We start from the raw sequence: 15,904 nt of genomic DNA, 5'->3' as shown, positions 1-15,904 counted from the left end.
TTTATTATCTGTCACTTTATTCCTAGTTATTTGTTAAATGTACATATCTACCTCAATACCCCTGCACATCGACTCGGTACTGATACCCTGTGTATATAGCCAAGTTATCTTTACTCATTGTGTATTTATTATTACTTTTATTATTACGTGTTACACTTTTTATTTTTATTTATCTATTTTCTTTCTCTATTCATTGTTGGAAAGTAAGTAAGCATTTCACTGTTAGTCTACACCTGTTGTTTACAAGCATGTGACGGATAAAATTTGATTTTATACTTTCAATAGGGAAAGAGTGCTTCCGTACTCCGCTCGTTCTCGCTTGCTTAAATTTAGTTGAAAACGTGACTTTGCCGTGTCTCAAGGCGCGCGCATCAGGTAGCCTTGACTATATAAACCATCCGGATTTGGGAATAATAAAACGCACAACAAGAACATAGTGAAACCGGTGACGCAAGCCTGCTGCAGAGTGAGTAATGAGTTACTTTTTGCTCTCTGTGACTAGGCTGAGTTGGGAGGTTTTGACTGTTGAAGTAGTTTTAGCAATTGGGTCGTTTTTGAAATGCGGTGGCATGCCATTTAGGAAAGAATTAAGTACATTTTTCTTTATTTAAATGTAGGCTATTTGGGTATCATCCCATTCTAAATCAACTAATATGGCAGCTTACTGACGACTATCAGTAACATTTCAACGATCTACTAACCCTAGCCCTAACCCTAAACTTAACCCTTATCCTAACTCTAAACTTTACCCTAACCCTTATTCTAAACCTTACCCTATAACCCTAATCTAACTTTAGGAAGCAGTTGCTTATCAACAGTTTGTTAATAGTATGACCACCTACAGATGGACTATCCAAATAAAGTGTGACTAATCATTTTTACCATTATGATAACTTTGCGCATACTACAAAGTAGGATCAATGAGTTACCCAACTAACTTTGATAAACAACCAGAATAACTATTGATTTTCTGGTTCATTAAGAAAGCTAAACTTGGATATGCCTTTTTTGTTGTTGAGTCAATTACACCATACCCAAAATAAAAAGTGAATTCAGAACATTTAGGGAAGCTATTTGGCTAACTCCTTGATCCTGCTTTGTAGTTAGTACACCCTACAGGTGTAGTGGTACAGTTATGCTTGAGGGTGCTGTACTACGGTCATTTTGCAACCCAATTACTACAAATGTTATTGGGTTTTTGCTGAATGTGTACTCTGCATCATTTGTATCTAATGAAGGAAATGTAATTTCCTTTATTAGATATTCTAAAATACATAAACATATGTTGTTTTAGTAGTTTATAACATCTGAAAATGGATTCTACTAGACGGCACATAAACAGTATAGTATGATTGTGGAAGAAATTAGAGGGAAATAACACGAGTAGTAAAGAAACGAAGGACAATAACATGTAAGTATTGAAAATAAGCTCAATTTATGAAAGGATTTATGCATTTGTGGAATAATAGAGCTGTTTCGTGATCAAGTAAAAGCTGTGCAGAATCCTTTAGTTCGATTTTCACCAAGAGCTTGGAAGGTTCCCAAATACATTTTACAAGGGCATGGAGAGGGTCTAGTATAATGTCATTGACACAATTGTTAAAACAGAGTGTGTTATTTATAAGCCTCTACAATGCCTCTTTGATGATTTCATAGCAGGTGAAGTGGGACATTCATTTATTTCTAATGAGAAAATAGTGCCCCACTTCATCTACTAAATTGCCCCACTGCAACTGAAAGACACACTTTAGCAAAAGTAAGGGTCTGATGTTGTTTTAGGTATTGTAGCAACCACTGAATAATCAGTTATCCACTTGTTTTCATCATAAACATGTAGATTAAGACCTTAATTCATGAAAATAAACATTACTTGAGTAGGGTAGGCTGATTTTAGATTTTCTACGTAGAGATTTACTAAAAGTTTCCCTATAATGCTGACTTCACCCTCGGAGTAGTAACACCACAGATGCTCAAATCTAAATTCGTTAAACCCTTTAACCATTCATTTACTAAAAGTATTTTAATAACCTTTGTTTTTATTGATCTATACAATATATGAAAGACTTGTAACTACAACACTACTGGGACAAGCCAATTTGCTTGCCCTAGGTACTTTAAATAATGCATAAACATAATGTTTTGCAGTATAAAGGACTAGCATTATGTTCTATCATTGATAAACACATCAATATAAACAAAAACATGTTTGCTGTGTAAGTATTTGTAATTTTAAAGTGTTTTTCGTGGTTGCAAAGGACGCAAATGCCACCGCAATTGCAGTAGCAATTAGAAAGAGTAAACAAGCAATTCTTTCATTATCATTACTTAACACCATATAATGTTCCATAGTATTGTAGAATCAATAGGTTGAAGACCAATTGGTTTATTTCGTAAGCAACTTTGGCACACATTTCAGCACCATAGACAGTGCAACTGCTAATGTGTCTGATAAAGCCTCCTGTCAAAAAGACGAAGACTTACTCATCTGAGTCATCAAAAAGCTTTGCTTAAAACTGTTAACTTTGAGATTCTGATGCCAAGAATGCCAAGCTGTTGTTCAACTTTTCTTTAAGTCCAGCAGACGTCAGGGAAGTGCTAGCCTACATTCTTTATTTACAGATGGCCAACACACTGAGACCCTGGTTGATCCTTGTAGTCCTCGTTCTGGGTGTGCTGGTTTGTCTGGGCACTTTCACGGATGCCTACTTTACCAAGCCGGTGAGCCCCGACGACAACGCGCCTCCGGAGGAATGGGCCAGATACAACACAGCGCTGCGACACTACATCAACCTCATCAATAGACAGAGGTGAGTGAGTTCAGCACTCTGTAGGCTAGCATTTTATCTACACAGGAAAACCTTGTCTTAGATATGGCACGAGAGTCCGAGATAATGCAATGTTTCAGCCTATTGCGGGGGGGTGGGACAATTTCTCAAACCAGTTATATGGGAATGGAACCTCCCACTGACAATCAATAGACTCAGCATATTCCTTCACTCAATTGGTATACAAAGGTTTAAAAAAAAAAATCCCTCTGCCAAATTCCAATCAAATGTTGCTGATATTCTGAAGGTCAAATGACCACTATAGCCAAGGTCACAGAAGAAGCTCTGAGGGGACAAGAGATATTGGAATTAAGCCTGAGGATAATGATATTCTCTTGGCTCTCCAAGTTCATGTCCTATCTCTGTGCCTTGGGGCAAAAGGTAAGCACAACAGGATTTGCCCCTGTCTCTCAGTACAATTGAGTCTCTGTGTCTGCGACACTGCATCAACCTCATCACTAGACAGAGGTGAGTGAGTTCAGCGCTCTGTAGGCTAACATGTTATCAACATGGGAACACCTTGTCTTAGATATGGCACGAGAGTCAGAGATAATGCAATGTTTCAGCCTATTGCGGGGGGGGTGGGACAATTTCTCAAACCAGTTATATGGGAATGGAACCTCCTACTGACAATCAATAAACTGATAGCATATTCCTTCACTCAATTTGAATACAAAGGCTACAAAAAAATCCCAATCCCTAAATTCCAATCAAATGTTGCTGATGTTCTTAAGAGGGTGAAATTACCACTATAGCCAAGGTCACAGGAGAAGTTCTGAGGGGACAAGAGATATTGGAACAAAGCCTGAGGATAATGATATTCTCCTGGCTCTCCAACCAACCGGTTGTTCTGAACACTGTTATAACATAACTTCATTCCAGTTTTGGCAAGACACATATGCAGCAGCATTACACAGACACGGAGATGAGTATTTAGAGAACAGAGTAGTTATTTCAAATAATGATGGTATGGACAGAAAAGAAAAGGAGCCTGGTTTTGCTCTAGGCATTAAGTTAAGTTAATGTCCTGTCTCTGTGTTTTGTGGGCAAGAGAAAAGCTCAACAGGAATTGCTGTGTGTGTGTGTGTGTGTGTGTGTGTGTGTGTGTGTGTGTGTGTGTGTGTGTGTGTGTGTGTGTGTGTGTGTGTGTGTGTGTGTGTGCGCCTGTGCATATGTATCTGTGCTTGTACGTTTGTGGCTCAGAGAGATTTCATGTAGGCCTATAGCGTTTGATGGATCCTGAAACCAATCCAGTCTCAGACTGCAGTCTATCATTAAATAGATTCTCCGGTACTTTTGTATACTGCTCTCTCGCTCTCTCTCTCGGCGCGCCCTGCAACCTTATTGGATAACACTGGGCTGGCCTCTTGCTAGCTGTCACTCAAATGTGAGGGGCTGAAGCTCATTGGCTAGAACTCGAATTGCTAGGGGGCAGGCACACGTGGCGGGAAATTTAGGGAGAAAGGCACAGCACATCTTCAAGAAAACAGTTGCTTTCAAACTAGGCATTTCGTGGCTAATTGAGGTAAGACAGTTATTCTGCTCATAGATTATGCATGTAAGAACTACACATTAACACATTCAGCCCAAAGGTTGAAAAAATACTTTCTTAGTCGCCAAAGTACCAGAGCATGTCTTTAAGTGGGCTGAAGCTGTCAATGCACTACAATGGCTGTGTGCCATGCAGTTCAGCCCCTCTTGTTCTCACAAAGGGAAATGTACTCCTCATTGGCAAAGCATTGAGTTCAGTGATTTAAAGATGATTTAAAAGCCGTGTCACTCTCTGTGGAACCGAGGATTGCTTGCCTTGCTGAGCATTGGGCATTGGACTTTAAAATCTCTCCTTGTTTAGAGCTAATTGCTTGAGATATGTGTTCTTGCCTCTGGAGATAAAAAGGGTATAGGCGAGTAGTGAGTACACACACTAGGGCAAGGGTCCACATTACATTCAGCCGTGGGCCTATTTTTCCTTGTGCGGATGGTCGGGGAGACGGAACATTGTTCTAAATAATTTGCACGCTGCAAATGAACAGCGAGAATCCCAAACAGACATAGTTTTTGACAAAAACATAAATATATGCCTCTCTATTTAAGCGTGGGAATACTTGGGAACATACAGTACCAGTCAAAAGTTTGGACACCTACTCATTCAGAGGTTTTTCTTTATTTTTACTATTTTCTACGTTGTATAATAATAGTGAAGACTTTAAAACTATGAAATAACACATATGGAATCATGTAGTAACCAAAAAAGTGTTAAACAAATCAAAATATGTTTTAGATTTTAGATTCTTCAAAGTATCCACCCTTTGCCTTGATGGCATTCTCTCAATCAGCTTCATGTGGAATGTTTTTCCTTTCCAACAGTCTTGAATGAGTTCCCACATATGTTGAGCACTTGTTAAGCACTTGAGCACTGTTAAGCATGTTGAGCACTTGAGATTCTTCAAAGTGGCTACTTTCACTTTGAAGAATCTCAAATCTCAAATATATTTCTTTAAAACTTTTTTTGGTTACTACATAATTCCATATGTGTTATTTAATAGTTTTGATGTCTTCACTATTATTCTACAATATAGAAAATAGTAAAACAAAGAAAAACCCTAGAATGAGTAGGTGTGTCCAAACATTTGATGGTAAAATCACTTTGATGGTAAAATCATCATGATTTTACAGTCTTTTATGTCCAACAATGAAAATTCAAAGTTTTTTTTGCTTAGAAAACTTGTGGGCTAAATAAAATCCCCCGCGGGCCGTATTTGGCCCACAGGCTGCCTATTGGGGAACCCAGCAGTAGGGTATTCACACCAATAATGTCTACGTAGTTTCTTGAAACTTTGTCTCTTTCGCAATTAATTTTTCTCCCGATTCCTGGCATCCTCTCGCCTCTTTCTTAAAACGCATTGGAGAAGGAGTTCTGAAGGGAAGGACCTTGGATCTTCTCTTCCAGAACCCGGAAAGACTAATTGAGGTAGTGCCTCGCAATTCATGGGTCTGTCAACGATCAGGTGGCCAGGCTATTAATCGCGACAAGGGGACATGATATGATCTTAAGACCCCTGTTAGCACACTCCAGCAAGTAATGTACATCTCTTGGTGACATACAGTATGTGATGGTCTCTGTGTCCACTAGGTACGGAAAGAGGTCTGCACCTGAGTCAGCTCTGGGGTGGTTGCTGTTCAGAAATGAGTCGGAAGGCGATTTAACACAACGGTGAGAGGATGAAGAGACTGAGGGAAAGGGTGATTCAAAGTGACTGTCTGCTCTTTGTTACAACAGACTCATGGGTCATGTATATCAACATGACCCATGCATACACCTGCAGTAGGAATGTGACAGTCCACTCAGAGATTCCTAAAAAGTAGTGCCCACACTGGATAGCAATATCTAAGTTTGATCACTTGATATGGAGTTTAGTGACTTTGAAAGGCCAGCTACTGACTTTCTGTGTCTTTTTCTAACAGTTCGGATGGCAGTGATCTCGGATAAATCTGGGTCCCGTCCCACTGGCATGCTGTTCCACTCAAATGGTGGGCCTTACAACAACTCAAATAGGCTGCTCAACTGGCAACCTTCACTGGACTGTGTGGCCCACTATTTATTTTCAACATGCATGCATCTCTCTCTCTTTCTCACTCTCTCAACATAATTGTCTATTTTTTGTTGTTGACATAATTTGTAATTAAATTCAACAATGAATAATAAATAAATGTGTTATAATACATCTCGTCACAGTGAGCTTTTGTTGAAAGCCTTTCCGTGTCTGACTCAACAGATAAACAAACCAATATTTATATCCAAAAGCCATGATTGGATATGATCCTAGACCACCCACCACTTCAGGCTTATTATTAACCATGGTTACAAGAGTAATATCATTGTATGTGACATATTATACCACTATCATACCACTAGGTGGCAGTACATTACAAGGAAAATGTTCTCTGTACGTTATTTGCCATTGGACTTGTAATTTATGCATTAGACCACATATTGTACTGACCTTGCTGCAGGACATGGCCAGCCTACACATTTACCATAATTCCTCACAACGGTCTCAAAAAGAGTAGGGATGTATTGAAGTATCAGCATTTTAATACAGTTTCCTATGGTGAAGATGAAACTCATCATTTTGAAACTTTGGACACAGTATAGTGTACTATTTCCTTACTTTGTTTATGGTACATTGTATATTGCACTGTCTTATCACGTGTGATATTTTGATCTTTAAGTCGTCTAGACTCAAGACCTGCACGACAAGAATCATTCAAACCGCAGTTCGGTGGGTTCTGCACTGTGGCACACATACCGTTTTCCCTTTTATTTTCAGCAACCGTGCTCAGGGATTTGACATTTCAGCCGCGCCGTCTTTGCTCTCGTCTCGAATTGGACAGTGGGAGCAACAGAAGCAAGGTAACCTAATATGAGCTCCTAAAGTAGTCATTTGTTGAACAGAAAGAATGGTTATTGATATAGAAGATGATCATTTCTTGTTGCTATCGTTTTCTTTGTGTCCCGGCTATTTAAAATCGATTGTGATTCTGCCGTGATGCGCCCGTGGCACCAGGTGGTTTGTTTTACGCTAGAATCCATCATATTACGAATGAATGGATTGGACATTGTGAATTATTGATAGTGGTGGTATCGCAATATCAATCATGTTGATAGTGCACATGATAGCATATTCCTGGCACTTTACCTCCTCTAGCTTAGGCTACGTCCATAGGCTATGGTTATTACGCAGGAGCCTATTGGTGTGCATACAAAGCCCACAGATGGTGAGGAATAGTCTAAGAGAAAAGCATTTAAGCAAAAACACAAGCTATTTCTGATTTATTTTCTTATCCCATGTACGGCACTCAATAGGTGCCAAGTTGTGTGAGGAGATACAATGTAGTCTAACCCGTGTCCGGTCTTCCATCCTTTGCGCTTGTGAATTAGAACAATATATCACTGACTTTACAAGTTAATGATGGATTATCAATCATACTCTTGGAAATGTACTTGTGACGGAGAGAATGGCTGTTTTACAATAGCAGAATTCCAGACCTTATGTAGTAGCCATAAGGATAGTCGGATCGGACATCATGTGCACCTGTTCCCTGGTGCATGCTCACGTCACTCCCTACGCACCACATTTCGCTTTCAGTTTTAATATGAATAAACAAACAAATGATCATGTGTAATTTGGTTCTGAGAGTAATAGCCTACAGTAGCTTATTGGGTAATGACGTTGTAGCAAATACGAGGGGTAGCCCCGACCGGGACTCGAACCCGGGTAAACGACTGTCAAGCAAACACTTTAACCCAGGGATGGGCATCTTGCGAGCAAAACACTTTAGCGGCCCCCCTTTTGACAGTGGAGCAAAAAAATATACGTTTTAGAGTTTATTTCCTGCAATTCCGTACTTGGCACAGACTTCAGTTCAACATCTAGTTGGTTCAGTTGTCAACTAAGGAGAAATCAACAAAACATTTCACCGTCATTGGATTTGGATAAAATGTTTGGTGAATTTTTTTCCCCTTACATTTTTGACTTTTAGCAATTCCAAACAGTTTTCCACAAATATATGTTTTGTTGAAATAATGTGGAAACTCAACCTTACCATTCAATCAGAATATCATACCTGGTGGATGGGACCATGATGTAAACACTTGGTAATTCATTTTGACATCTTCTCTAACAAGGTAATTGGGAGAGGGAGTGATCTAGCCCAGGGCTTCCCAAACTCGGTCCTGGGGCTCCCCCTGGGTGCACGTTTTGGCTTTTGCCCCAGCTCTTCACAGCTGCTTCAAAGAACCAACTCATCATCAAGCTTTGATTATTTGAATCAGCTGTGTAGTGCTAGGGCAAAAACCATACCTGCACCCAGGGGGGGGACCCAGGACCGAGTTTGGGAAACCCTGATCTCGCCTACTGAATGAGCACTGAAGACACGGCTGGCAGGAAGAGAGGTCCTTTTCAACCATCATAGTGTCCGTTATTACATGTTACACTCAAACTTACAGTGAGATGGTTATGTCTAAAATCATAGATCATATATTAGGTATTTGGGTTGAGATGAGCTTCAGCAGTTATTCAAGTCTTCTAATACAGTTTTTTTTTTGTCCCTCTGGTGGATTTACACAAAAACTGTGATAGGTCTTATTCTGGAGTGCTTTTAGCTCAGCTTAAAGGAACTTCATCCTTCTTAATAGTCTCCTTTTGAGAACTTGCAGCTGCAACAGTACTTTTGGCGGGTTCGACAGCTGTGTGATGCTGCACGATCAATGAGCTCAACAGAAATGTGACCTAAGCACTTCCTTACACAGCATGAAAACACTTCCAGGTTTGGGGTGATTCTCAATTAGTAAAAAGTATGTCCTCTCCTAGACTCCTCTGTCATCCTCTCTGTGACCGGGAAACCGATAAGTGGTCGCCATATGAAGGAGTGTCAATTTGTTAAGAGGCAAATTGAGGAGTTTGCTCCTCTACTTGATTGCCTCCTCCGGCGAAGGATATTCAGGTGTATCTTACTGCGGTGCGGAAGAGTTTTGAAATCCGCCACACCCCCTTTGAAAAAGCTGTTGTTTTATCGGATGAGAAAATCATGCACACATTTAAAAACAACATGCTACTTATCCTTTTATTAATGTCTTGCACAACTAGCTACATTTCTTTTTACCATTTTACAGATGTATTTTGGAGTTCTACATCTGTAAACGTAATTTGCCTGATGACACACTACAGTAGGATAGCCTCATTTCATATACAAGCGCATTTGTTTCCACATTTCCTCTCCTCCTCACCTTGATTAACTTTGACCTTTTCCAAAAGGAGGCGAGGAGAAGATAGGACAGAGGAGAGGACTTAAGGAATAGAGGACATCTAATTGAGATTCTCCCACAGTCTTAAGCCTCCCTTACTTCCTCCTTCTATCCTTACTTCTCTTCTTCCTTGAGGCAATGACTGCAAGGTAACCAGTATATTCATTCATCAATCCAACCATGTCAGATCAGTGATTAAGGAAGGAAGGATCTCTAAAATATTTAAACAGGGCCTAGGGCAGCCTCAAATCTCACAATTATAAGGTTATGATGGGGTAACCTAACTTAGCAGGCGTAAAGTAAATGCATGAAACAAGATCCCCCTACTGCAGGGATCATCAACTTTTTTTCTTGAGCTGATGGTCAGGGGGCCGGAACATAATTAGAAATAATTTGTATACTGCAAATTGACCACACGAAGCCCAAACAGATATAATATTTGACTAAAACATAATAATTTCCTACCTGGCTTACATTTGTGTATGATCACATATACAGTATCTCTCTATTATGCGTGGGAATACTTTGGAACAGATTTCCAAAATAAAAATCACTTGGAGCTGATTTGCTGGTGTTTTTATAGTCTTTTATGTCCAACAAAAGAAAACTTGGGGGGCCGCGGGCCACCAGTTGAGGAACCCTGCCCTACTCTCGATACTGTTGACGAGAAGAACAAAACTGTCAGTAGAGGTTTTCCTCTGCACTGTTTAACCAATCCAGTAAATGTGGATGAAGAAGTTGCATCACAGGCTCTCTTTCCATTTTCCCTGAAAACCGGAACATCCGGTTGTTGACAAAGCAGAGGCTATGATGAGGTAGTGTAATTTGTTTTGGTGAAGCTACTCTGAAAATGTAGTTTACCAAGCTACCAATTACTTCACACTGGAAGAAGTTAAGATACACTAACACTAGCCTTTATATAAAAAACTATACAAATATAGTTTACTTAAATAGATTCTCCGGTACTTTTGTATATTTTTTAAACAGTAGTTCGGAATGTAGTGCTCACATGCCAAAAGTGGTCCCCAAAAATGGTGTATTACATCACATATGTGCAGATATGTGCACCAGGTCATTGCTCTCACTCTGCTGTGTGTGCATCTTGCTCATTGTCTGGAACTTAAATTGCTAGGGGGTTGGACCACGTGGGGGAAATTTTGGGGAAACTGTTGCAGCACAGCTTCCAGAAACAGTCGCTTTCAAACTAGGGATTTCGTGGCTAACTGAGGTAAGACATTCATTCTGCTCATAGATTATGCATGTATGAACTACACATTGACATATCCAGCCCAAAGCGGGAGGTTTAAAAAAGTTCCGGAGCATGTCTTTAAGTAAAGTACTTTGAAAAACTACTATGTGAAAAATGATCATATCTAAATCTGAAATGTTATAGACTACAAATTGTCTGATGTTAATAACAGAATGTGTAATTTAGCCGATTAAACACAAAAAACAGTTTCAAGTGACAATTAGGCAGGTCTGCTGTAAAAAAGAAAGAAGGATATTCATACAAAAAATACTGTGTAGTTCCAGTAGTTAGCTACACCGCTACATGGCAACAAAGTAACTACTGAAAACACTATATAGATTTGAATTTGGTTCAACTACCACCAAGCTACTGAAAATGTGTAGTTAAATTACTAATTGAACTACATATATTTCACTACTCCCCAAAACTGGATCCTAGATCATTAGCCCAGAACTAAAATCTCACGTAATTTGTACCTTTTATGTTTATGTAGCCTGTCCACGAAAGTTTTTTTGGCAACTTCTATCTTGAATACCAAACCTAATTGTGCCTATATTCATATGAACTATTCTCCTTATGCCGCTCCATAGCGCTGTATCCTTAGCTGTAGGGAGAGACTGTGTTGCTGAGAGACAACCGAGCCTCCCAGGCTTTGATTTCTTCTCTGGCTGAATCAGCTGTCGGCAGAGAAAGTGCAGAGGTAAGGCCAGAGATGGAAGAGGAAGCAAGACACCCCACTCACAGTTTTTTTTCTGCTTCAATGAAAGTCAATGAGCTAAGTACACCAGACCCAGCTGCTATTGCATTGGTGTCTATGGGAGACCCACCCCGTTAAGTAGACCGGAACTACATTTTATTTCAATGGTAAACGGCCCTTAGTGAACTATCTTCATTTATCCGCCATATTTGGTTGGGCCTCCATTGTAGGCACGGTGAGTCGGCATAGAGATTAACCGGCGACGGTGTAAAGCATCTATTCCAGTGGCACCCCTCCGTCCTTCACCCTTCATTTAAAGCAACTGGAAAACGTCCATGGCAGGCATTGTTGTCACCTTAGCTTGCTACATAAGGAATGATAGAAAGCACGAGCACCACCACCAATCAGTTTACACCACAGCGCACACACCAGTCGTTACTATGACAACTAGCGTAATCCGATTTGGACTCTTGTAACTTGCTGTTTGGACAGTCAGTATTCAAAAACGGATTTGAAAAACTGATTTGAGCATTAAGGCCTGCAGTGTGAACAATGCTTATGTCACCCCTGCCACTACCACAACAGATCAGTCTGGATGAATTTAGGGGTCGTAACCATGGTGACACAGCTACTGTAAAATGGGCTTGGCTACTGCATTCTTTTGTATGGATTGGCTCTATAGGGACAGGAGTTTTACTTGAGGTGAGCTCATGTGCTCTGGAAAAACTCAGGGCCACTAGATCCAAGACAGTATAGTATAAAGATAGGCAGAAGCTGCTTCTCCAATAAAATCCCCTGATCACACTTGTAGGCGATGTCAAGGTGATGTTGGCTAGCTAAACTCATGTGCAGAAACATGTTGTCTCGCGCTGAACTGCGCGCGTGCAGGCTGTCAAATCAAAGGCACTCCTTCGATATAAAGTTGTTTTTGACGGAAATGAAAACGTGTCAGTTTGTCACTTTCATGAGGTTGGAGTAATAACATGTTCAACTAATTAGGACTTTTCTCGAATGTAGGTTGTGCCTTTGGATTTTGAGAAAATTAACAACTAAGGAATCATTTTTCACCTTTCTTACCACCTGTTTCCATCCAATTGGCGACAGATTTTAATGCGAATATTCTAAAATCCCCATGAAGAAAATATGCCTATATTCCCACCAGTGGTGTTGCCACCAAACGGATTTGTTGCGGATACAAATGAGTGCAGGATGAGGTAGTGCACACAAAATGTAAAGTTTTCACGTACCGAATAAAAATCGAACGTTTTTTATGTGTTTCCATCACATTTTCAATTCCATCGCAAAAACTGTTGCGTTAAATAGTAAATGTACCTACTCTGGTTTTGGCACCAGTGCTCTAGCCAACAGCTCACAGATACAGTGCGGGTTGGCTGTGCAGGTTGGCTAGTCTACATGATGAGATTATTATGAATAAGAGCGATGTCAGCAGAATAAGACCCTCGATATTTATTGGAAATGAGCATCAAGCTCATCACCGTGCACTTTCACCACCGTTTGAAAGTTCATCATACTTTATCTAATCTGTAGCCTAATAAATTGCATGCTTTCCCAAATCGTAGCGGGAGGAACACACAATATATCATCGCGTGACTCTAAGTTTACTTTGATATGATGGTTATTATATCAATATTTGCGCGTTTACGCGTTTCCATTGCCATTTCTCGCATAATTCATTTTACAGATGGAAAAAGAGCCCACCATGTCGAACGAACAAATGATCTGTCTGCATTTATAACTTCCTGTTTCCATCACAGCTGTCAGGATTTTTTATTATATGGTATGACTTTAGTCGCATAAAAATTGTGGATGGAAATGTGGTTACTGATTTCTCAAACCCCAAATCCCAGTTTGGCTTGCTTGGTCTGTTTCGCAAGCGTTCCCGGAAGTCTAACGATGTTGCACCTCTGGGTTTAGAAACTTTGTGACTAGAGTTTCACATCACAGCATTTCCTTTGAAGGCCTCATATCGTATCTGATCATATTGTATTTTAACATATTGTATTTTATATCGTATTGTGTATCGTATATTATAAACTGGGTGGCTAGAACCCTGAATGCTGATTGGCTGACAGCTGTGGTGTATCAGACCGTATACCACGGGTATGAAAATAACGTTTATTTTTACTGCTCTAATTACGTGGATAACCAGTTTATAATAGCAATAAGGCAACCCGGAGGTTTGTGGTATATGGCCAATGTACCACGGCTAAGGTATATGGCCAATATACCGCAATGTGGTATATGTGGTACATATACCGCAATGTGGTATTTGTGGTATATGGCCAATATACCGCGATGTGTCATGTCTAAGAACAGCCCTTAGCCGTGGTATATTGGCCATATACTACACCCCCCCGTGCCTTATTGCTTAAATATATCGTATAGTATACCATATCATACTGTACCATATCCTATCTGTAACATTTGGTCAGAAACTTTAGTCTTTAGTCAAGAGGTATGTTGGTGACGTTGAACCAAGGCCTGTCATTACTCAGACTTATTCAATCAGTACTTCCTTGACTGAATAACCATCAACAGGGACCTTGACTGAATTACTGGCAGTGGAACTGCTTCACTGCTAAGGCTATTGTGCGTGTGTGTGGCTAAACTTTTATTTTCCAGTTGAGTTGGGGCTATCACTGTTGATCCCAGGGGAATTTAAGTAGCTAACTATAGTAACACCTTGTGTGCATCAATATACATGAGGTGGTGAGAATGAAAACAGTGTTGAACATGCAGATCTCAGATCTCAGTTGACCATGTGGCACATACTAGCTTCAAATGACCATTTCAATTAGTTTGTTTCTCCTCCCTACAAAATACTCTTTTGTTTTGATGTAGTGAATTCAAGTTATTTTGGGCTCCCGTTGACAGATTCACAGAAGTTTGAGTTTGTTAAGGAGGAATGTAGGTCACACCTGATTTCACAGCTCTTAAGTAAATAAGTAAAACCTTTAATCTGTTCTTTAAAAGCTCCTTATAAATGTTCTGTGATTCTCTAGCTTTAGGTTTTCATGGGGAAATCAGGGCCGGTGTCAGAGCCGGTCTCAGAGTGGGATCAGGTCCCTCCTGTCCATGTAATCACATTCATTATGATCTAATAGGCAAAACTGATCGTAGATCAGCGCCTTTACTCCAAGACACTATATGAATACCGGCCCCGGCCCCAGACCAAATACACCATACGCTTGCCACTCAAATATTGCACCAGTGGACCCCAATATAAACTATATAAAGTGTACAATCAGACACACACTCCTGAAGTTTATTCAAGCACTTTGGTGAGACATGATACATATCTGAGATCTGAAATCAAGTTTTTCGGGTGAGAGAGCAAGTTCACAAAGACATTTCTCATTGAGAGCTTTCATCGTAGACCTCTGAGTTGGCCTTTTTAAACGGCCATTTAAGCCTTGTGATCCAGCTTGTGTATCTCACTGTGCTATGATCGATTCCACTGTGATTCGTTTTGAAGGCAATACTCTGGATTTCAATGATGCGGTTCACCCTCTACAATTTATTCTCAGTATTGTTTTGATATAAAAAAACGACAATACAATAGCAGAGACACATTAAACTACTACCATTTGCATTTCATTATTCCCCAATTGAGTACAATTGCAATTCCCTCTCCCCTTATTATTATTTTACGCATTTTTCCTTGTTGCCATGGTAAACCAGTGGGAAAAAAAGGAAAGAGGTCCTTGCGGTTGTCTTGGATACGAGCGCTTTCCCCCTGTGATGCAATGAGAGGAGGAGAGGAACCTGCGGGAGTGCGGGCAGGGTTATTTTTAGGCGTGACGCGAGCCACGCGTGGATTAGGATACGGTTGTGGTGTATGTGTGTGTTTGTGTGTGTCTGTTTCTGTCAGAGTATGTGTGTGTCAAAGAGTCTGTGTCTGTCAGTATGTGTGGGTGAGAGAAAGTGTTTGTGTGTGTGCGTGTTGGCATCACAGATTTAAGGTGGAACCTACCTGTTGGGGGTAGATATAACACCTGTGTACCAGGACCACACATTAAGAAAGTAGGTGCTGGCTCCTGGCCAAGATGTGGATCCAAGACACCTAGCTTACGCAACAACAAACCTTTCAAAAATATATATCAGAGATCTGTAAATGACTACAGAAATAGAAATGCTACCCTCAGTGTTTCTCGCTCCGCTCTCTTAGATTGTGTTAATCCTGTTGTTTTCCGTCCCTCTGTTTGTGTGGCCCTGGCCCAGTGTCAGTGTTTCTCTCCACTTCAGCTTTGCTCTTCTCTTAATTGGTTGGCAGGGTGGAGAGATGATGATTGCAGGCCCGCGCT

General features: G+C 40.3%; 2 protein-coding genes across 3 annotated transcripts in view; both read left to right on the top strand.

The window, feature by feature from the left end:
- The first annotated feature begins 288 nt into the window (after positions 1 to 288).
- On the top strand, positions 289 to 6,548 carry LOC139570317 (peptide Y-like). The gene is made up of 4 exons (XM_071392103.1): positions 289 to 466; positions 2,620 to 2,807; positions 5,959 to 6,039; positions 6,291 to 6,548. The coding sequence occupies exons 2-4, from the start codon at positions 2,620 to 2,622 to the stop codon at positions 6,313 to 6,315; spliced, it is 294 nt and encodes a 97-aa protein (XP_071248204.1). The 5' UTR covers positions 289 to 466; the 3' UTR covers positions 6,316 to 6,548.
- Positions 6,549 to 6,860: 312 nt separating this feature from the next.
- The window catches only part of mpp2b (MAGUK p55 scaffold protein 2b), a 43,252-nt gene continuing 34,208 nt past the window's right edge, over positions 6,861 to 15,904 (top strand). The window contains exon 1 of one of the 2 annotated variants that reach the window (XM_071392102.1): positions 6,861 to 7,239. The gene's annotated coding sequence lies outside the window, so the exon portion shown is untranslated. The remainder of the gene's footprint in view (positions 7,240 to 15,904) is intronic. The other variant, XM_071392101.1, reaches the window with a different exon arrangement.

The sequence above is a fragment of the Salvelinus alpinus genome, chromosome 3 (assembly GCF_045679555.1).
Source record: "Salvelinus alpinus chromosome 3, SLU_Salpinus.1, whole genome shotgun sequence".
Classification (NCBI taxonomy): domain Eukaryota; kingdom Metazoa; phylum Chordata; class Actinopteri; order Salmoniformes; family Salmonidae; genus Salvelinus; species Salvelinus alpinus.
Note: the sequence above shows the minus strand (reverse complement) of the source record. Positions and strands in the feature narration are given on the sequence as shown.

Excerpts from the sequence above, each read along its gene's own strand:
- LOC139570317 (XM_071392103.1), top strand. The coding sequence starts at position 2,620 with ATGGCCAACACACTGAGACCCTGGTTGATCCTTGTAGTCCTCGTTCTG. Across the intron at positions 2,808-5,958 it reads AACCTCATCAATAGACAGAG|GTACGGAAAGAGGTCTGCAC; the intron begins GTGAGTGAGTTC and ends TGTGTCCACTAG. Across the intron at positions 6,040-6,290 it reads GAAGGCGATTTAACACAACG|TTCGGATGGCAGTGATCTCG; the intron begins GTGAGAGGATGA and ends TTTTTCTAACAG.